Below are 22374 nucleotides of genomic sequence, written 5' to 3'. Positions count from 1 at the left end.
AATACCCCACCCATATTTGTATAAGTGTGTTGCTTGTTATACACTAACCGGCCGAAAAAAAAGGTCACAAGCCTGTGGGGGGCAGTGCTATGATCTGGGGTTGCTGCAGTTGGTCTGGTCTAGGTTCAGCAACGTTATGTGCCCAAAGAATGAGGTCAGCTGACTACCTGAATATACTGAAGGACCAGGTTATTCCATTAATGGATTTTTTCTTCCCTGATGGCACGGGCATGTTCCAAGAGGACAATGCCAGGATCCATCGGGCTCAAATTGTGAAAGAGTGGTTCAGGGAGCATGAGACATCATCTTCACATATGGACTGGCCACCAGAGTCCAGACCTGAACCTGATTGAGAATATTTGGGATGTGCTGGAGAAGACTTTGCAGTGGTCCGAATCTCCCGTCATCGATGCAACATCTTGGACAGAACTAAATGTTGTGACATTGGAGAAGCTTGTGGAAACGATGCCACAGCGAATGCGTGCCGTAATCAAAGCTAAAGGCGGTCCAACGAATGTTAGAGTGTGTGACCTTTTTTTGGCCAGGCAGTGTATATTCAGTGTGTTAAAAGTAAGCTATGAGTATTACGTGGTATATTATACACAATTATTTAGTGAGATTTTTGGATATAGCCGTCTATTGCACAACGTACTGTAGCTCCACAATGTTAACCCTCAAGGTTTTTAAGCAAATATTGATAAGATTGGGAGGGAATTGAGAGTGTTAGATTTAAGTCTTATCTTTAATCCTAACTGAGAAGGAACATATCAAATTGTAACAAAATAAAGTCACTGACGTTGTGTATGATTTCAGGCTCCAACATTGACCAAAAAGAGACCTTTTCGTGCCACAAAGCTATCCTCGTTAATAAATGTAATCCAATAGATCTCTTCCGATATATAACACCCATATCCCACAAGCGAAACAGTGTTTGTCCTCTTAAAAAACCAAACTACCACAATTTAATTGTTTTTTTTTTTATTCAGAGGCATTTGACAAGTGGAGCTGTGTGTGAAGGGGAGGTGAAGGGGCACAAGCATGGTTGCAGAGGAGGTGAAGGGAATATCATGCTGAAGTTAGATCACTTTTCCAAAAAAACTCAGAGACCCAGTCCCTCATATCTGTCTTATACCAGGATGTTTCACGTTACACAGCCAATAAATGCTAACAGAAGAATAGAGCTACCAAATCAGCGAGAGTGTAGCATCAGTGAAAGACAAAAGGGAAAGAAAGACAGGACTTGTATCTATTTTGAAGTCTTACAAATCAGAAACAAAAAAGGTAAGGCCCTTTTTTTTTTATCTGTATTTTTTTTTTCTCATTTTAACTATTGAATGCAAAATCAAACACGTGATTTGACTCACAAAAAAAAAACCCAAGCAAAAGTTCAAATACATGTAAGCCACACCACCAAAAATAGAAAGCAGAAAGAAATGACCATCGTTGGAGGATTTCAATTAAGCCAAAAAGAGTACATATAAACACTGGCAAAGAAAATATTTTTGATCACTTTTTTTTCTCGATTATTCTCTCAAATTCTAAAGAGTACATGATTTTAGTTTACGTTTTCATTCATATCTGGGGGGAAGCATAGGGAGGCATAAAGGAGGGGGTGGGGGGCTAAATTCTAACAAATAGAAGAATGCCTCTACTTCAAATACGCGTCTAAAGAGGTAGATCAAAACAAACTGCGGGGGGAGGGATGGGGAGGGTGGTTTGGCAGGAAGGAAGCACAGAATTGGGAGGTGTCGGGGATATTTTTAAGTATCACTTGTGCCCCTCAGTTAAGCGTGGTGTTAGGATGGCGCGCCCATGTAGAAAGAAGTGTTCGGGGGATTGAGGTATCGGTGCGCGCTGGCGCTCAGTGGGGGCAGGGTGGGGTGACTCGTCCCACAACAACCCCCCCACCCCCTCAGCTGAGGTAGACGGCGTTCTACTGTGGAAGCATGGATACACTCGAGCACTTTTACCACAATCAACATATTTACATTCGGCATAAAGAGACAAATGAAATAAATTGTGTATTTAAGTTTTGGATTCCTTTCCTCTTTTCTTACCCCACCCAAGTCGGGAGGGTCATTCAGTATTTTGCCTTTTCTGGCCTTTTCCCTGTTTGGACAAATCAACATCAAGTTACATTTGTGGATTACAGAGAATGTTTTTGTTTAAATCAATTTTCTATAGCGCAAAAAAAAAGAAGAATATGCGTCTATCAGTGAGTCTCCTCCACTCACCATGCAGTGAACGATGTTTACATTGACTTGATGGCCTGGCTACAAGGGCCACTGCGAACTGACAAAGCTTGCTCTATGAAAAAAAAACCTAGTCCGGCTTGGACCTTGCTAAGACACCGACGTCAAGAAGGTGGCAGATGGTCTGGGAACAAACAGACGAAAAAACAGACGCTCTGCTGACTGTAGGGCAGCGACAGAGCAGACCCTTAAAGTCCACACTGCGCTGCCCCGAACACAGCCCTCCTAGGAAGGCAAAAAAGATTTTTTTTGACAAATTAAAGTACCGTTACCAATAACCATGTCAATCCCAAAACTAAACGGCATTGCTGCAATTATGTACGGTTGGCATTATTTGCAAGTTGCAGTTTTGTACTTTTTTTTTTTCAGAAGATGGTGGACCCTCAGGGGAAAAACTGAGGCGATTTTCTCTCGATACTCCTGTCAGCCGCCAGCTGAGGGGGCGCCAACTCTTGCTCCGGGGCTGCTATGTACAAATAGACTTTATGTACAGGGTCATCTTAAGTCACACATACACATGAACAACGCCACCTAAAGCACCAGAGTTGAAGGCAAGGTCAGTTGGCAGCTGACCAAATTTTAAATTTTCTTAAAAAAATAAAAATGTTCAAAGACTATCAGCTTTATAAAGTATACAAAATACCACAAAAGCAAAATAAAAAAGAAAGGAACATTTTTTCATATATATAATCATTTTCTTTTTCTCTTCTGAGGTACTAGATCCTGAGGTAGTTAAGTAAAATGCATATTAAATTGGTTTTCCTGGGCAGCAGCAGTTCGGCACCGTTTTCCCTAAGTGTCAGTCGTGGCGCTGCCCTCACCTCTAAATATATATTCATCTATGTATATAGGTCTATCTATAAAATGCATCCAAATTTATAAAATGCCACTATCATTACTAGGGCAGGACACCCAATATAATCCACCCTTTCAGGGGTCCTGTCCTGAAACAAGAATCTTTCCCCTAAACATGGCCCACCCAATCTGAGCCAACCCTCCCCCAAAATAAACCTCTGTTGGTCCAACCAGGACCTTGATAGCAATGCCTTTTCCTTTCCACAGAAAACTCATGAGAAAGCTTCATCAACCAATTAAACACTTAAAAAGAAAACAAACTAATTCTGAAGTCTACCAAAAAAATCTTGTCAGGTTTGAAGTACCACATCAAGTAGCTGATAGGAGGGGGGGATCCTTATTTCTTCTTTGTGTTTCTAGTGTAAAAAGAGGACAAAAAAAAATCTTTTGAACACACCCGTGGGGGGAGGAGGAGAGCGGTCGAGGGGTGCGTACATGTGAGGGCAGGTGACGTAGTTGGGAGCCCTCAGAAGTACATTCTCACAGAGATGCAGAGAGGTGAGGTGGGTGGAGGTTAAGAGGTGGATGGTCTCTTATTATCCACACTTGAAAGTTCATCAAGTAAGACAAGGAGGGGTGGATGTTTGGTTGGGTTCTGATAATCTTTGACCCCTGAGATGAGCGTTTCAACCCCTTGTCTTGTTCTCCCCCTGGACTCTGCTGCATCTGTCTGTCTGTCTGTCAAGTCTTCTGGCAGATTCAGTCACCGTTCCTCCAGGTCCGCTGGAGATTTACTTCCTGCGGGGCTGTGGCGGTTGGGCTCCAGATGTAGGCTTAGGCTGCTGTTGCCTCCTCACCTGGGCCAGGATCTCCTGGATCTTTCTCTGGGCCAGCTGGATGACAAAAAATATGTTGAGATAAGATCAACGTTATCAGCATTAGAGTCCTTAAAAGAAAGGGATCTGATCAAGAAATCCTTAAGAGATGTCTGATGCTATTTTTTAGCATGTACGGGATGACGGCTCTCGAACTACTTTAGTAGGACCTTTATTCAAATGCAGATTCAAAGAAAAACAATGCCTTATGTGCCTCTGTGGAATCACAGAAAAACCCACCTGGCACGCAAAGAAGTGTCCGATGATCTTGACGATAACCTGGTCGTTCTCATCAGGCGTCTGGTCCCTGGGCACCACCACCTCTGCACAGGTCAGGTTCTGCAGCTCGTTCACCTGCAGCCACAAAGGGATACAATAATTGCAACTCATGGAGCAAATAAATGGATTCAAACTCTATTCAAAACTTTTCATTTCATGAGATAATTTTCCATTTAGTGCCAAGTTTAGCTTTGTCAGCAGCTGGCTTGGGTTTGTACAGCTAGTATAATGATTAATAAGTCATAGCCCTTTTTACCGTTTTTCCACCCTTCCCGATGACACGTCCAGCAGCAAAGGAAGGGACCTTGATGTGAGCCTCCAGCTTCACCTCTTCTTTGGGTCCAAAGAAATTCTCTTCCTTCAGCTTGCCAAAGATGCGACATTGAGCCTGCAACCGGAAAAGCATAGATTACTCATGCTGCATTTATGAAAGGGAGCATTTTTACAGAAAAAATAACCCTGTCAACAGGCAGTAACACTGATAAAAAAAAGCCATAAAGGAAACAAGAACATTATGTCTGCAGAAGTCAAACAGCTGCTACCATAAAACGTTGCTATGCGTCCCCACTCTGTTCTAACTACTAAGAGGGTTTTATGTGTTTTTATGGATGTGAAGAGGTACAACACCTTAAACTGAGCCTCTGGTGTTCCGATGATGATCACAACCCGATGAATGGAGTCCTTTTCTTCTGCAGGGGCAATCTGAAGAGGGCAAACGGCCAGCATAAATTAACAAACTGCAACCTTCACTTATGTTTCCTATCAGTAAAGGGACAACAGGTAGACTGCCGTCAAACACGTCACTGAGATTCCCAACTTCACTTCCTGTCCAACACTCACCTTGATTGAGGCTCCGGCAAAGTGTGACAGCTGTTTGATGTGTTGACCCTGTTTTCCAATGATGGCTCCCACCGCAAGTGCAGGGATGAACAGATGAACAGTCTCCGACTCTGGGTGTCCCTGCTGGAAAGAAAAGGTGTTAGTACAACTGCGAACACCTGCAGACAACCAACTTCAGAAGTGCAGACCGTGGATCCAGCAAAGCTTTTTAGTTCTTGGAGATTCAGGGGAGTTTTCCCCATATGTTCAGAGGGAATCTTCTTACTTTGCTTAATGTTTTTATTTGTTATCCAAAGCCACAATCCTAATAAGCAACATGCATAATATTATAAACTTTTAAGAAGAAAAAACCACAGTGTACTTGTACTGTATATGATTTCATGTCTTATTGGAGAGGGTGCATTTGTGATTGATTCGAGCTCTGGTGTATATCGACTAGGTGGGACAACAAGTCTACACTGTTGATTTTGGATTGAACCCAATAATTCAGTCAATTTGTCAGCTGCTGGGACTATAACAACTTGTTTTGGCAGCCTCTAAATCTGGAGATGGGCTTTTACTGCAGAGGAAATTTAGTTTGAAAGACATTCACCTTCCAACAAAAGTGCAAATGCAGCATATTTTGCAGAAATAACACTGTAGAACATTTAAAATAGGGCTAGAAGCCAAGCTGCTGTTGGCCTCCGAGATTTGTGTTTCCCTACACACACACACACAGATCAGCGTCTAACTAAGAAAGGTCAAAGATCAAGGGGCAGAAGGAGAAGAACTTTAGTCACTAGCAAACCTTGCCCCACTAATCCCGCAGCGAGCAGTCACAAGCCGTGCAGAGCACTGTGGGACGGGGGACTTACAGAAAAGGGCTGGCTGCTCGCAGAGAGCGAAGAAGCCCAAAATGTCCCCTCACCACCATAAGGACTGCACTAAAGGAAAAAAGCAACATGAGGTAGAGTTGCTACAGACTAAATATAACGTGTGTTTACAACCCTCGCCCAAAAAGCTGCAGAATAAAGCTAAAAATAAAGTAAACAGTGATTTCTTGGTTTTGAGGATATACTGTAGTGGATGTGAAAAGAAGACTGTCACTTACTCCATATGCTGATCCACCGTGGGCTCCAGGAGGCGGGACTCCAGACATGGAGGGGCCCATGCCTGGTGCTCCGCTGGGGAACAAACCCAGAGCGTTCAGATTCAAGCCTGGAATCAGGTTGGACTGGAGCTGGAGAGAAATGGGAACATATCGCTTAATACAACTCACATCACAGGTTGTATGCTTGCTCATTGACGCCAGTAGTCTAGTAAAAAAGAGCAATACATACGTTTAATACACAGGACTTCAGATAAGAATTGAACGTTAAATATAAAGCTCAGAGGAACATCTGTTTTATTTGAGCACTTTTATTAACCTAGACGTCAGCCTATCCACAGACTCTTCAAGCATTGTCTGCACCACATGCACACTGTAAAAAGTTTCATTTTTCCAAACTATTATCCTCAGATTATTCGTGTCTGGACCAGGCACTGTAAGCTAAATCCCAACAGAAGTATTTGTAGCCCCTAGAATTCTAAAATACACGCCTCAGTTTGTCCTTAATATTTCAGAAAGGTCCAAAGGGGCGTCAACATGAGATAAACGACATGTTCCTAAAACAGAATTGTTCCTACGCGCGAGCTGTGTGCAACCACAGATATTAAAAAGGACAAAATTGAAGTGTATTTATATGAAAAGATAATACAGGATATGAAAGTGCTGCTATGGCTATTCCAGATAACTGTTGTGCATGTTTTGAATTTCCCTTCCTAAAAATCACATTTTCTAGTTTCCTGTTTTTATTACTTCATGACAGTACGTTTTTACTGGAGCAGACTGACAACTACGCTTTTAAGTTACGGTATTTAAGAAATGTTCCTTTAGAAAACAAATTGTTTACACTTCTCCCAGGAAATAGAGTATCCATAACAAAAACCTTACGTTCATAGCGGCCATGTCACTCTCATACGATTCTGTGAGCTTCTTCGAGATTTCCTTCTGAGCGGTACCACAATCCTCCTTGGTGCCGCTTATTGTTATGGTCCTCTCTGGGTTGTACATTGTCAGGTCGAGGAGACTGGACAGAACAATGGAGGGAAGTGAGAGGGGATACATTACATCTCGATGACACTAAAGCATATTATAAATAACTGCATATATATGACAATAAAAAAAAACGTGGGATCTAAGAACTTACGCAGAGATTGTGATCTTGGTCCCCGTATCCTGCTCAATTTTCTTCAAGTTGCGTCCTTCCTTTCCAATTAATCTTCCTACAAAGTTGTTGTGTGCAAGTATCTTCAGTGGGATCGCCTCAGTACTGCACAAAATAGATGGGATGTTTCGTTAAATGCTAAAGAGAAACTCAAAGACAACATCCAGATCAGACCTCTTAGCCATGACATTTTGTCTGCATGTGCAAATGTCAAACCTTGCATAATGTACATTTCGAATCCCATTTATAAGCTGTAAAAGCAAATACTTTAAAGAAAGTGAAGTATTTATACCTCAAGATGTGGCAATTATTACCAGACACAACTGGCTGTGACATCATCATCATGTGAGAAAAATACTTAATTTAAAGAGAATGGAGCAATTTTGACTACTAATGATTATATCAGCCAAGAGTGTGTTTAATAAAATGACCAATTATTTTCTTTTACAAGACTTTTAAAAACATGCAGCACATTTATAAGAACCAAGTTGAACCCAAGTCAATATCCTGGCTCTTTTTCAGGGGAAAACTTACAACTTTGTGTCGATAGCTTCCTTCTGCATGATCTCCATGATGGTCATACAAGCGTTCGAACAACCTTCAGGAGTGGAGTGAATTGTGATGGGCTTCTCTGCTGCACCTGCATTTTCTTTCCTGTGGATGTCAATCCTGGAGTACAGACAAGACACATTTGTTAAGCACTTTTTCCGCAACAAGACATGAAGGCATTTAGACAAGATATGAAAGAAATAAGGATAAACAACCTTAGATTTATAAAATGATACAATAACCCAGATTGATTCACAGTGAAAAATTAAAAGATTAAACGACAACAGAATACTAATGATGGGATCAGTGTTAGATATGAATAAATTGTCCTAAATTAATAAGCAAATCAAATGTGGTGGCAAGTCTTACGCCTTGATTTTAAAAAAGCACGTTGGAACAGATTTCCATTTTTTGGGGCATTTGTTTCAGATATTGATCACTGCCTTATAAACCAAAATGGGACTTCAACAGATAGCCAGAGCAAGCATTTTCATACTAGACAGAAGCACTTTGAATCAGCTGCTTGAGATTTTTACAGTAGGTGAGCCTAATGAAACGTAGATATGTTTGGGTCGAAGACAAGGACTACTAGAAGGTTTAATGAATAGTTTTTGGTCTTAGTGTTAGAAAGGAGAAGTGACCATTAAATGGTTTGCTCAGTTCAAACTCTTGATTTTTGTTTAACCGGAGAAAATATTGGCAAACCCAATCTACTAACTTCTACCAACTTAGTTTTTGTAGGGGACCAAAGTCACCTGTCAGTATGGTTTGATAAGTGATGCAGTGTCTACATAATTATGATACAATTTGGTATTTGCTGCGGTGGTGGCAATGTGTAGACTTTGAAGAAAAGAGGCTTAAGCATCTGAGGGTTTTTGCAATTACTGAACGCAAAACCAGTTTAGGAATGTGCCTTAACTGCTACCCAGTTTCTCAGTCAGTTTAAAAATATGTTGTGGTTCAGCCTGCCAAATGCACAAATGAGAGTTAGTATACAAAGAATACCAAGGTTACATGGTTGATAAGTTGTGTCATGTTACTGCTTTTACCTTATAGTGAAAGGCAAGGAAAGATTCATTAAAAATGACGCTACATCACAATACGTCACCCCAAAAGCAGTCATTTGTGTATTAACTTGTGTAAGCTAATGTTTTTGTAATTAGGCCTCAACACTGTACAAAAAGAGACTGAAAATGCTGAAAATTATTGAAGAAATTATGTTAACTACAGCAAAACTATCCAAACATTAATGTACCATCTCTATGCACAATAATCCGACTCTCATGTTTCAACCATTAATATTTGAGCAAAAAGGCATGTGTTCAGGAAGTCGTGAGCCTTCGCCAAAATACATACGAGAGACTTGGACAAGTTGTGCTAGAGTTTGTTAACTAATGTTTTGTTGAAGAGTTGCTGACCCCGTTTACTCAATAACGTTTTTTGGTTCTCTTTTCGCTCTGGAGGTATGCAAGGCAACGTATTTTCCTAAACTCAAGGTACCAAGGCTGAGTGTTTGAGCCTCCTGACATTTGGGTACCTACTTTGAGTGGGTCTGTTTGGTGATGTTGCGGATAGTGGCACCTTCCTTGCCGATAATTGCCCCAACAAACTGTGTGGGAACCAGCATGCGCAGTGGGATGTCTGACTGCATTTTGGGCCGGGCACCCAGACCTGGAGAACCGGAACGAGGGGTTCCACGGGCGTTAAAGCCTCTCCGGCCTCCCCCTGAAGGCCCCTCTGCTGCAGCCGTCTCGTCTGGGATATACGACACTTTCAAAGCATAGTTCTCCATCATAGATCCATTCAGTTTTTCCATCGCCCTGGAGATCATAAAGAGATGTCAGTCCGGAAGGCTTTTAGACAGTCACAACTCTGAATGACTTGGTTGCAAACACATGAATGCTCTTATCAATGGGAAAAATCAAAGGAAAGGGGGCATTTAAAACTAAGAAGCAACAAAGAGGTAAAAGCTTCTTAAAAGCCCAGTATACCGAGAGGCAGTGGCATCAATGCTGGTGAGCTACTTGAAATTAACTTAAAATAGCATTAACACTTAATATACATCTGCCTCTACAGCCTCAAGAATTAAGATTTACAGTAAACCCATCAATTGTCTGGAGATTTCTACAACCACTTGTGTATGGAGAAACATTGTAGTATGACTTATGTACACCAGGGGGCACCATATGGTTAATTTAACCCCCCCCACCCTCTTTCTTTTCCAACACCCACCCACCTCCACCTATCAACATTGCATGTCAAATTAAACTGGACTGTTTTTTGTAAGGAGGAAATCAGGTGCATGGGAGAAGACTAAACAGGGGAGGCGGATGTCATTTGCAACAAAGAATGCTGGGTAAAGTGAAAAACTTGAGCGGATCCTTGTCAAAGACATGAAGAGCGATGAGATGGAGGTTAATGATGTTAATACACTGCATGTGCGTGTACGCGTGTACTCACAGCCGGGCCTGGTCCTTAGCTCCATATCGGACGTTGACTACTGCAGTCTCTGTGTCAGTGTTTACTGTAGGACGGCACAGCACAGTCAATCCACAGATTCAGTGATGTAATCCATCACAAGTAGCTAATTTCACATGGCAAAACAGTTATAAACAAAGGAAATCCAATTTGTTTTTTTAAATGAGGCAACTTAAACAAGATTGTCTAGATGTAAAATAACAGCAATTCTGAATGCAGCATAAAAAGGTGTTTTGAGGCAAGGTAATGGAAGAATCTGTCGCTGTAATTGCGACACAGCTTAAACTAAAGTCCGTATTTACCTTGTTCACAGCTCTCCACTGTACCATACTGAGCAAGCATACCATCCAAAACCTGAAATTAAGAAAATAAAATGATTACCCAAACATTGAAAGCGTTTGATCAGAACTTGTTGGTGAGCAGAAGCTCGTCTGTGGGAACCAGCCCCTCATGCTGCAAGGACACAGTCCATTAATCCTGGAGCTTAATGTCAAGTTACATGGATACATTAAATGCCTTCTTGTGAATGCCTGTCTACCTCAAATTATTATTTTGCCTTCAAGGTTCTTGCATGTTCAAGGTCATGTATTTAATGTAGAAAAACAGCAGACCGCTCATCTTGGTAACTTTTCTTTTGAGACATTTAAAATATTGGCAAAATGATTAAATCATTTTTCAAACGTGTTGCTTTATTGAAAATGCATTCAAAATAAAAAACGCCAAACCCAATAGCCACCTGCCTCAATCTGGAAACCACAGGATTTTAATTCATAGACTGATCAAATGTGAGCGAGAGGGGGAGCGAGGGTTCTAAACTAAGCTAAGACATCCGACCATGCTCAGTTGAATCTGAGGCCACACCCCCAAGAGCTCAACCCCACTTTTTAGCCAACAAGGCTGCGTCCCTGCCCCCCTACTCCACCAACCCACCAACCATTCAACCTCCCGCCTCCCTGCCATCTCCGCTGCCCATCATTGGCTGCTCATGCGCTTATACAAGTTCCCTTAAGCCAAGAGTTGCCGGGTAATAACTGGACTGTCTGCCTGCCTGTCTAACATTCCCAGCCAATGGGAATCCAGGCCACTCAGGAAAGGGTGGGGTACATTCCAGCAGGAAGCAGTGGCTGGGGGAGGGGTGCGAGTTCATGCTACACATTCTGTGAATCGGAGCACATGGAAGGGAAGGGAGTCCAGGCCCACCCACCCACTACAGCCTGTGAACACGCCACTACTCTTGCTGCAGGGCTACACACACCACGACCCATTGTCTTATCTACCTGATAAGATACATACAAGGCCTTTGCATCAAAAGAGCCCATTCTTTTCTGTTGCTCCATTCTTCTTACCCCTCCCCCGCTGAGAGGGAGAACCCTCCATGTCACCTTTTGAAAAAAAGCAAACAGCTCGCTCGCTACATGCTAGGAACATGGTTGGATCTGCAGTTGAGGGACATGCGTAGGCAAAGCGAGCCCACCATTACAAAACACAGTCCGTGGCCATTTGATCACACTGAGTGAATCAGGCTGAAATCTAAAGCCATGTATTAACCTTACAATTTAGAACAATACTGAACAATTGTGCAATTCAATGAGATAATGCTTAGTAGCTCCGATAGCGTTTAGGAGCAGAAATTCAACTGAACGAAACTACAGGCACAGCTAAACCTCTGCAGAGGGAAGGGAAGAAAAAAAAGTCACGTAAAGCTGTGTTACAGCCACATGAGATTCAACATGGAGGTTAAAGCTGGGATGTTGTGTTTGACAAAAAGGATTTATAAGAAAAAGCTAGTGAAATTAGTCAGGTAACTTTAAAATCTTAACATTTAATTCCAGATGAATTTACGTCTGCATAGTAAATCAGTGTGTGCTCAAAGAATGTATAACCAACACTGAATACTAAATAGTTTTAAATTAAATGCTTATCAATGCAAAGGGAAAAAAATGCATTGCAAGGACACACAAACGCGACTGTTGCTCAACACTTAGTCAGATTACAAGGCCACCGCCTTATTGGTGAAACTAACATTTTACAGCTCCTTTTAATTGATTGAATTTGTGTGACGTATTTTTTTCCGTTTACCTTTTAATTAATACAAAACATAATTTTGATTTGAGATTTTACACTGACCTTGAGTGCCAGTGTTGATACTTAAATTCACTTTAAATCCTCTGTAGAACATTCAATCAACTCAGAGTTCTTTCAGTGCACCTGAGCACAGCTTAGCATGATCAGTTCAAACATGGTTTTCTGTTAGTTTGTTGCAGAAAATGTGCAAGTGTAAATTTGCTTAACATTTTAACGGTCACTTCCAGGCTTTCTCCAAGAACTCAAAAATGATGCTCAGTTGTGTGAACTATCCTATCCTTGTTTTTCCCTTTAGTGTTGGGTAACTTGTATGTGAATGAATGTGAAAGCAGACAACAGATTATTGTAGAATCTTGTTTCAGCTGTATTGTGCTCTATACAAAAGTGTAAAAGTACTTTTGTAGAGTTTATACCATTGTACTTCACCAGTAGAAATACATGATAATATATTATTGCTGAGCATAAACTAAATACTTAAATTAGGATACAGTTGATCTCTAAACTCCAAAATGAAAAACTTTGGCCATGTAATGTTTCTAGCCGCTAGTAAATAAATGAAATTCATTCACTTCATTTCCAGAATAATTTCATCAACAAAACACACCAAAAACCACAAAGTACATTTTTTTTTTTTTTTTTAATATTTCCTTGAACCGTATTAGGGGTTACACACATGGCTTGGCCAGGGGGCCACATCAAAACCCCCGTTGTGTGAAATGTTTCACAACACAGCAGATAAAACACTTGGTTTAATTATATTTCCTTACCAGAAGTGTTATATGCAAGAAAAGACAGTGTGAAGAGCCATTCACTTTCAAACCAGAACATTTGATCAGTGTTGAGAGACACCATAACAGCACAACTAAGTCCTGTTTGCCATTTTACGACAGCTGTTCTTATGTATATAAATAATGAATTAAAAAAACAGTAAGCTTTTTCAAAATGCTTTAAGATACAAGCCTATTAGGTTGCCAACACATTCAACACTACAAAGTAGTAACTGCTTAAATTTTCCTCGTTTGCCCGACTCAGCCAAATCCTCGAGACCTTACTCTTTTAATTCTTCCAATAGTTTATACAACTTCAACTTTTAGAAATCACTTTAGTATTTGAATTAATTTCTTCTTCATCAACCACAGTTCCACCCACTGGTTGGTGCGTTTCTCTGGCCTGACCTTGTACCCTTGCTGAAAATAATTTTGAATCACATGCTCAATTGAAACCCCCCCCCCCCCCCAAAAAAAAAAAAACAGGTAGGCAAGGTGACTCCGGAGTCCACTAAATTAGAGCCCAGTTAGGCTGCCCAATTGTGCCCCGCCCTGGAACAGTTAGCAGCCTGTTAGCACTCACCTCCCACTGCATGTGAGGCGGGATGTTCCTGATCTGCATCTTACAGCTCCTGGAGAGAGAACAAGGGAGGAAGAAGGTGGGGGATGGATAATGGAGGAGGGAGAGAAATAGATAAAGAAGGTTGATGGGGAAAAGAGATGGGAGATTTTCAGTTAGTAGCCGACAATACAATGAGTACAATGAAAAAAAAAAGGCATTTTCATTGAAAAATAATAAAAAAAGATGTTCATTCACTCCATCTAGCAAGAAAGACCACGATTGAGGAGCAGCAGATATGACTACTGCTTTAATTTCATTCCTAACCCAGCAGGTGCAATGAGACACCCTGGGTAAAGCGTGGGAGGAAGTGATGGGGGAAAAAAGGGTAAAGGGGCGATTTGGAATCTCAACTGGGTGGCCTAAAATGGGTGAAAAGACACCTAGATATTTTATTGTTTTAAAACGCATACCACACCCTTTTGTCCCAAATCACAGATTGTGTCACAAGTGTGAAGGAAGAGTTGTGAAAGAAGGCATAAAGCGGCATCAAGGTGAGAGCAGAGGGGAATAAAATTAAATCGGAAAGAAAAAGATGCATCTGAAGGTTGTGTATACGCAATTTTAGAGTCAATCATTTGCTCTATAGCATTGCATGACGAGGTATCAACCAGTGCAAGGGCCAACCCCACTCTTCCCAACTACAACATACACTGATTCAGGAGTATCAGCTGCTGTATTAAAAAAAATGGAAGGGAGGGAGCGGTGCTGCAGGTGCCAAACGGAAACCAAAGGGAACCTCTGTTTGCAGCGTCACACTCAATAGCAAGAATCAAAATTCATGCTCTTCTTAGAGTGTGTGCATACAGCAGAAGCAAGTGGAAACCAGTATCAACAAAAAAAGGTGCTGCTGTGCCTCGTCACTAGAATCAAACAAGGACAGAAATCCCAGATTCATCCTTTTAGCATGAAGGTTCCCAAATTCAGTCACACATTGTGGAAAGCATCATGAGTATACTGGCTAAATGTGGAGGTCATGCCGACAAGGAACTTCTGGATCAATGAGTCACAGAGTTTCACAAATGTGAGAAAAACCCAGGCCACTCCAAAGTCCGCTGCACGTTGATACGAAGAGATCTAAAGGAACAAAATGTACATATGGCTGGGAGGTGAAGCATGAACACACACAGTGGAATCACAAACCCTGACCCCTACCCATTTTCACACCAGCCTTACGCTCACAACTTATGGACCTCATACATATGCATGTCATTTAAACTGCTTTGTGTGTGGACATCTCTTGTGTCCAAACTTTATTTTTGTATAGTGAAGATCTGTTCTTATCCCTAAAAATAATAATCACTGAGCTCATTAAAAAAAACAGCTCCATCAAATTACACCATGCAGCATTTTTAAAATGTCTCCTTAGTAAATGAACTCACAAAAAAAGGATGCATACGAGTTGCATTTTTTGTTATTTTCCATAAGATTTCACTGAGCTGTTAAAAGAGACTTAGATCCAGCTCATCTTGTACAAACAGCTCCACCGCTATTGGTTGTTTTCTAATCTGCTGGTGAGAAACCATGCAGCATTTTAAAACGTACTCCTTAGTAAATTAACTCACATTTCAATAAAAAAAAAGAAGGTGCTTTAAAAAAAAAAAAGGTACTTTTATTTTTTTAATCACACAAGAACATCTATGCAGTAAAAGCATACTGCACATGTGCAACAAGGGCCGCAGTAGTTTAAATTCCTCAGTTTAGCCACCAAGACCTCAATCAAGTGAGCAGCAGTTCAACAAACATATTTATTTGAAGACATTAGGAAAATACTTAATTCTAAATGGGCAAATTATAAAGAAAATTCCCAAATAACTTCCAAGAGGAATTCCAGCCCTTTCCGGCCCACTGTGCCATTCCTGGCTGATCCGGCCCCCTCTCCCCACACATTCTGTATGCTCTGCATTGCGGTGGGAACGCCATGCGAAATGTGCAAATGCACCGAGCACTTCCAGTCGGATTAACCTATAGCTCCACACAGAAGAAGTCAGCCAGGGTGTGGGGTGGGGGTTGGTATACATTCCCTAGTCCAAGCCTTTGATTTGGGGAGGGGGGGGGGGATGTGTGTGAGTGGGGTGTGGCGTTTGTGAGGGTGGGGAGTGGGGGGAGGTGGGGGGACTAACCCTGTTTCAGGCAAGGGTAACAAGGGCCCTCTCTGCCCTGTGGGGGTGGGGCCCTGTTACCGTGGACACGGACAAGTCCACTGACAGGAACATGTAGTGCGGGGTTAAAAGTGGGAGGGGGAGGGACAGGAGTGACTAGGGTTGGCTTGTCATGTGATGGCCAGGAGGAGGCCGGTCTCCTTATTTACTTTTAAAAATGGGCCAATATTCAACATGGTCGCCCGGTTCCTTAGCCTCTCAGCTAATACCTACAGGCCTGCAGCGTGGACGTAATGCACACAAGTGAGTGTATTAAACACACGAGCTTGCAGCCATTTAAGACAAAAGGATTCACAATGAGACTGCTACACACCTGTATTCATCTCCATTTCCAAAAGCTCACTGAAGCACTCAACACTATCTGGTTTGGGACCTGTGCTCAACGCCCATCCACAGCTATCAACTATTCAGTATGCAGAGGTTCTGAATGACTGAACTCCACAGCCTGGTTTCTGCTGCCTTCTCACAGGCCTTATATGCACACTGACGGTGCAACCAATAAGCTAAATTCAACATTTGGATAGATTGGTTATTCCCACAGAGAATTACAATGAGTTGAATATCAACAGTTAGAAATTAATCAACTTCTGCAAACACTAATACACAATTGTGTCCACTACCCAGCTACTTTTTAGTTACCATTTTATATACATGCAAGAAGAAGCACAAGCACAATGTCATTCTGATTTGACCTTGCAGGAGGAAGAGTTAAGGAGTCTTTTCTTGCAGTCTGGGTGAAACAAGGGGCCACAGTCATAATTCTCTGGCACCCCAAGTCTCTGTCCTAAATCCCTGTTTCTGCAGGTGGGGCTCCACTGTGACCCCATGACCTGATATTCTTGAAATAAGAGCCAGGAGCCATTTCCATAAGCAGCACTGATACGATCTACACTATTGGGTAAATTCATTGAGTATTTTATAATGAGGTGTAAAATATATATATATATAAAAAACAGCTGTAACTTTACACCACTGACTGAGAACATTTGATACACTCTTGCATGTTCTTAAATAAAACAAAGTTATTCACCTATGGACAAAGTATGTTTAACAACAGCTTCCCCTCTCGCAGGCAGTTGCTGCCACTCTTCCTTCAGCCATGCCATTTCCTTTCCTTCTGAACATGTGCATATGGGGATGGGCTACATAGATTGTTTTTTTTTAATCCAACAAGGGGAGCACAAGCTGACTGAGGAAGTCTAGTCAGTGTACAACATAATAAACTGCTGCATCTTATTAAGCTAACAATTAATTAAATAAAACATTTACTGGTCAATGATAGACTGTTAGCCAGAATAAAAATTATGGGGCCCAGTGGCTTGCATTAAAAAGCTCTTTAATACACATGTAAAAATCTGAATCAAAAGTGAAACTATAATTGCCACTTTAAACAGCTTTACCTGAAATGAAAATACACCTGGAAGATTCTGATTTATTCTTGGTTTTGTATTGTATCTATGTGTATGTACATGCTTCCCGAGTAAGAAATTTAAGCTATACATTTTTTTAGTCAGGAACATGTGGGTGTCCCACTTTAAATGCCAAATACAAAAAAACAAATCCAAGCACAGCACATTTTCAAATCAATGTAAATGTCTGAAAAAGTTATAACTATAATACTACTAACAATGCATTGCTGGACCATATGTTTTTAATTAACTGAATTTTTGGGGGTTAAACTGTTAACACACATTTCCTGGAATCACTATTGAATGCAGCAGCAGATGTTTTAGCTAGTGCATTGGACATATTTTATATATTGGGGTTTATTGCCATGTCCATGACAAATTTAGAAGAATGCAAATCAACATGTTTGATTACATGTTACCCATGTGAAAAAGCCACACTGCTCAGCATGTCATTCTACACATTTTAATCTTCAGGAGCCCAAAACTGTAGCCACCTTCGTCTGTCTGCTGCAGCACTTCCCCTTGCTGAACGGTTCAAAGGTTAAGCCATGGCGATTGGCTGAGACCCCAGTTAATATGTGCAGGTTGGAATGCAAAGAGGGGCCCCAGCGTCCAAGTGTGTATCCCAAACTCAGAATACTGTTCCCATTGACTACTGCTATGTTCCATGTTGTAAAGGGAGGGCACGTTTTACTTTTTTTAAAGTGTGGCTGAAACTCGACTCTGCTGCTACCATAGCCACCACAGCAGGCACTCAAAAGACAGAGCAACGTCACCAGTTTTTTCGTTATCTGAAAAATGTGTCTCAAGATTTGACGCAAAATTATTATTTAGCTTTACCTGGTTTATTTATCCATGGCACCATTTAAACCAGCAGCCTACCAAGTGGCCAGGGGAAGCTTGTTGGTGGAAAGTACATTTCACGTAATGTTTTGAAAAAAAATCTAAATCTCTGCTTTATCCTTTTAACCGCCAAGCAATTTCTATCTCAAACAACATATAACAGTCCACAAGCCTACGTGATTCACCTCGCCTTTCTGACTTTGCGTAAAAGAGCTGATCATTCAATTAAACTTTAAAAAGCAACTTAACCATGCATATTACGTGTAACACGACTTCGAAAACATTACACCAATTACCAAGTGAGAGACATGCTAATTTAAATCAAAAGAATGATTAATTACGGCCGAATTGCGTCACCACCTTAAAACACACATACAATGGCAAAAAGCCTCGGTATTTTACGTCCTCAGGACATTACGTAGACATCTCACAGAAACACATTTATATTTCACTTTTTACGAAATATTTTGAAGTAAGACGACTGACCAAGTGTGCCTACATGGGCTCTAACTCCGAAACTACGGTTTTCCGTGACTTGGGCCCCAAACCTCCCATTCCACTCGCGTTTAGGAGTCCATCTCATGCAACAGCAGCACAATGTGCAGAGGAGGGCGGAAGCACAGGGCAGGCAGGGAGAATGACGGGCAGATCCTTCTCAAATGGACGACTCCACAAGGCCTGTACGCCTCAAACACAGCCTGCACACACATTTCTACCCTGCACACTCAGGCTTTTAACTAATCGCCCCGAAGTTGGAGCTGAAATAATATCAAGTACTGAACATATACTATGTGCAAGCGAGAGAATATAGGCTGTTTAAAACCTTAATGCACGACGGTTTTAGGAGCACCCCACACAGTCATGGCGAAAGGAGGGAGTACACCACCATACGCCCCTTTCATTTGACCCCAGAGCATTCAGGGGGGGAAAAAACACCTTATTTTAGCCAAATTAAAATACTGAATTAATGTAGCACGGCAATGTTTAACACACAGATCCGAAAAAAATAAAAGCTTTCTGAAGAAAACGGTAATTGGAAGGAAAAAAAACTGCAGCTCCCACGAGTTGAACCAAAAACACAGTATATTGTAAAAACGACCTACCTTTGACGTTTAGGGACCGAGTGCTCCACTTCCAAAAGTTTCCCATGAAGTTCAACTTTACCTAAAAAAAACAAAACAAAAAAGGCACAACTATTAGTGTCATTAATCATTTGACCTCCTAAACAACAGGCCTCTTTTCCTGCTCGTGGAAATGTATTCAGGAGTAGTTTGCTTCTCGTGGTGTGCAGTGGACTTACATCTAAACAGGCATACGTACACAATGTAGTAAATAATGTCAGTACAATTCGAAATTAGCAACCTAAAATGCTCAGAAGTGTGCGAGCCACTACACAAGCCAGGCAATACGTAAAATGATACGCGTTTAGTTAAATTCTTACGTGTTCTGTTGTGAGTAGGCTATAGTAGAATTGAATGACAAACCATCATACTAAGTGAATTATTTTCAAAGGCAGATAGTCGTTTGGCTCAGTTAGTTGGCCTACATTTGACCAACACAATTAAACCACCTGGTGTGTCAGCATGGGCGAAATGGCTTCACAATGTAGCAAGTTGTGGCCACAAGAGAAGGCCTATAGTTTGGAACCTGGACGTGTGTGTGAGTTCAAACTGAAGCTTATAAAAAGCAACAACACACTACGGCTTCTGTTCAAAATCATGCCACAGTGAGCCGTGAGATAAAGCCCACAATGAGGTTCACTACACGGCGTCCACAGCCCGCTGCCTACGAGCCCCACAGCCCTGAACGCCACACAACAGGGAAGCCTTGGTATTTCTTTCTTATCCCCATGATTGGGTTTACTCGACCAATTTATCAAGCTACACTCAGTTAAATTAAGGTGCAGAATTTCACTCGAAGCCATGGCAGCTATTTTTTCTGAACCCACAGTGTCAAAAGGCCAAGTAAAGGTTGTGCGAGAGAAAGAAATGGTTGGATACACCCCCACCCCACAGGACCCAAGTAAAAGCAATCTTCAAACAATTGCAGCAGTTTAGTGCGTCTTTCCAATCGCGACTTTTTATTTAATTTAACCAACATTTCTCACCTGAAAGAACATCGATGGCCTTCATTGCAGCTTTCTCGTCCGGGCAATCCACAAATGCATAGCCCGTTTTGACAAGAAACGGACCACTGTGCGGGATCTTCCACTGCTCAAAGATAGTTTCGAAGTCCTCCTCGCTCGCCTCAGCGCTCACGTTGCCAATGTATAGCTTATTCATGTTTTGCGCCGAAAAGGGACAATCTTTACGCTGAGGGAGAGATAGTTGTTTGCTCTCACGGATGTGCCGTATTTTGAGTAGCCTAAATCGCCGTTACTACTACGGAGAGGCTGTGGCGTGCTTCACGGTCGTTCAAGCCACAGATAGATTTAAACTGGCAGCCTCACTGTGCGTTCGCTCTCCCTCGCCCCTCTGTCTCTATCGCGCAATAAATAAATGCTCAATTATTAATCTCGTGTCTCCAAACGATGGCGCGTTGGGTGAAAAGGAGGAGAAACTACTTTGTGTCTTCCTCCAAACCCCTTGGCAAAGAGACAGAGAATGTCACACACGGTAAGGCTGGCGCCCGCCTCTAAGTCTAGAGCCTAGAATAAGAAGAAGAAGAAGGGGGTGAAAAAAATCCTCCGCTATTCCGGCTTTTTTGAATGAGCCACGTGTTCAAACTACAAATCAGCCCACACGTGAGGAATCCCAATTGCTCAATTAAGTGTTTGGGATTGGGGAAAATTGCACGGGAATCTGGGGTGGGGACAGCAGAGGGGAGTGGAGAAAAAAGGAGGGGAAGAGTGGATTGGTGTTGGGGAAAAAACCTGGCGAGCTATGTGCGTAAAGGGATTCCGTGAGAACCCAGTGTATCTTTACTAGAATCACATTCGTGTGCCTTTCTCTGCAAACGCTTGATTCTCATTGGTCGGCGGAGGAATAGTAAAACGGCTATGCGCTCACGCACGCCCATAGCAGGAAAGACGCTGATATTGCGGGGGCTTGTGCGCACGGCTGTGCTAAATGCGCTGTACTGATGACACAGGAGCAGGAAAGGGGGTGGGACCATTCATAAATGATGTTGCACTATATTGTTAAATTGAAAGCTGGGCACATTTAATTTTGAGAAACTTGACTAGGGTGGGCCCTGCGCCACTCCTCGGGCCTCCGCGCAATATGGGAATGACACGTACTACTATCCACATGACGGCATCCATCTTCTCCAACTAGAGTGGAGCCATGCCCTCCCTGATCCACAACTCAAAGTCCAACAGCAGGCCCGATTTGCCCGTGGCCACACAAAATAATTTGAGGGGGGTGTCTTTGGGTGAGATTAGTGCTCCCTCCATTTGTTTTATTCAACTTTCCAACCGTTTGGCACAACGAGGAGGCGTTGGCCATGCGGGCCGAATGCACATGGCGAATCCTCTCTGCTATACCTCCGGCATGGATCTGCATTCACTGAGGGAGGGAGGAAGGGAGGGAGGGGTCTTCTACACACAAAAGTGCCCCTAGCGTCCTATGTAACGTAACGCACAGCCCAATTCAATAACGTGTGGAATCCATGTCTGAAATAGTACACTAGTGTCCATAACATCTTTTGTAAATCACAGGCGAAGGCCGATAGATTCCGCATAAATCACTCCGCAAGAAAAGTGCCACATTTACAGGAGAAATGTGCAGTTTAATCCGTACCTGTTGATGGCACAGATGTCGTTACCCTGTCGGGGCAAAACTGCCTTCAATTTTTCAACACCCAAGAACCAGAAAATGAAAATTGGCGTGTTTATCAAGTCTCACAGTTGTTATCTAATGTTACAAATATAAATTAAGTATATAAATATTAAGAATGAAAGATCTGGCCTAGACTTTTTACAGTTTCAATCTATATCTTTATCTATCTTTCTATCCTCACTCAAAGCCAGTTAGGTACACAAATAAACCTGGTGCAATCTGATGCAACCGTCCTTCAATCAATTCTTGCTTTAATGGTTAGTATCGAGGTTGCATTTTGCAGTGCTGCTGAACTGCATTGTGTGATACTCAAGGTGAACAAAATGTTAAAAAAACGTCTTAGTACAAATGTGGCCATACTTGGTTACTGCACAAAAAATGTAGTTGCCAAAATAT

The 22374-nt window shown here is 41.9% G+C and overlaps 1 protein-coding gene across 3 annotated transcripts; it reads right to left on the bottom strand.

Moving 5' to 3' along the window:
- Nucleotides 1-961: 961 nt before the first annotated feature.
- igf2bp3 (insulin-like growth factor 2 mRNA binding protein 3) lies at nt 962-21091 on the bottom strand. 3 transcript variants are annotated; one of them, XM_063899803.1, is made up of 16 exons: nt 20307-21091; nt 19303-19363; nt 13750-13798; nt 10617-10668; nt 10297-10360; nt 9378-9656; nt 7822-7956; nt 7270-7392; nt 7014-7149; nt 6132-6260; nt 5896-5964; nt 5042-5161; nt 4829-4903; nt 4458-4589; nt 4163-4276; nt 962-3940 (listed from the first exon to the last, which is right to left on the bottom strand). In XM_063899803.1, exons 1-16 carry the CDS (start codon nt 20479-20481, stop codon nt 3839-3841), a joined length of 1815 nt encoding a protein of 604 aa, XP_063755873.1. In that variant the 5' UTR covers nt 20482-21091; the 3' UTR covers nt 962-3838. The 3 variants fall into 3 exon arrangements, with proteins under 3 accessions (XP_063755873.1, XP_063755874.1, XP_063755875.1); XM_063899804.1 differs by lacking the exon at nt 5896-5964 and having other exon boundaries at nt 5042-5164; nt 20307-21090; XM_063899805.1 differs by lacking the exon at nt 5896-5964 and having other exon boundaries at nt 20307-21090.
- Nucleotides 21092-22374: the final 1283 nt, after the last annotated feature.

The sequence above is a fragment of the Eleginops maclovinus genome, chromosome 13 (assembly GCF_036324505.1).
Source record: "Eleginops maclovinus isolate JMC-PN-2008 ecotype Puerto Natales chromosome 13, JC_Emac_rtc_rv5, whole genome shotgun sequence".
Lineage (NCBI taxonomy): Eukaryota > Metazoa > Chordata > Actinopteri > Perciformes > Eleginopidae > Eleginops > Eleginops maclovinus.
Note: the sequence above shows the minus strand (reverse complement) of the source record. Positions and strands in the feature narration are given on the sequence as shown.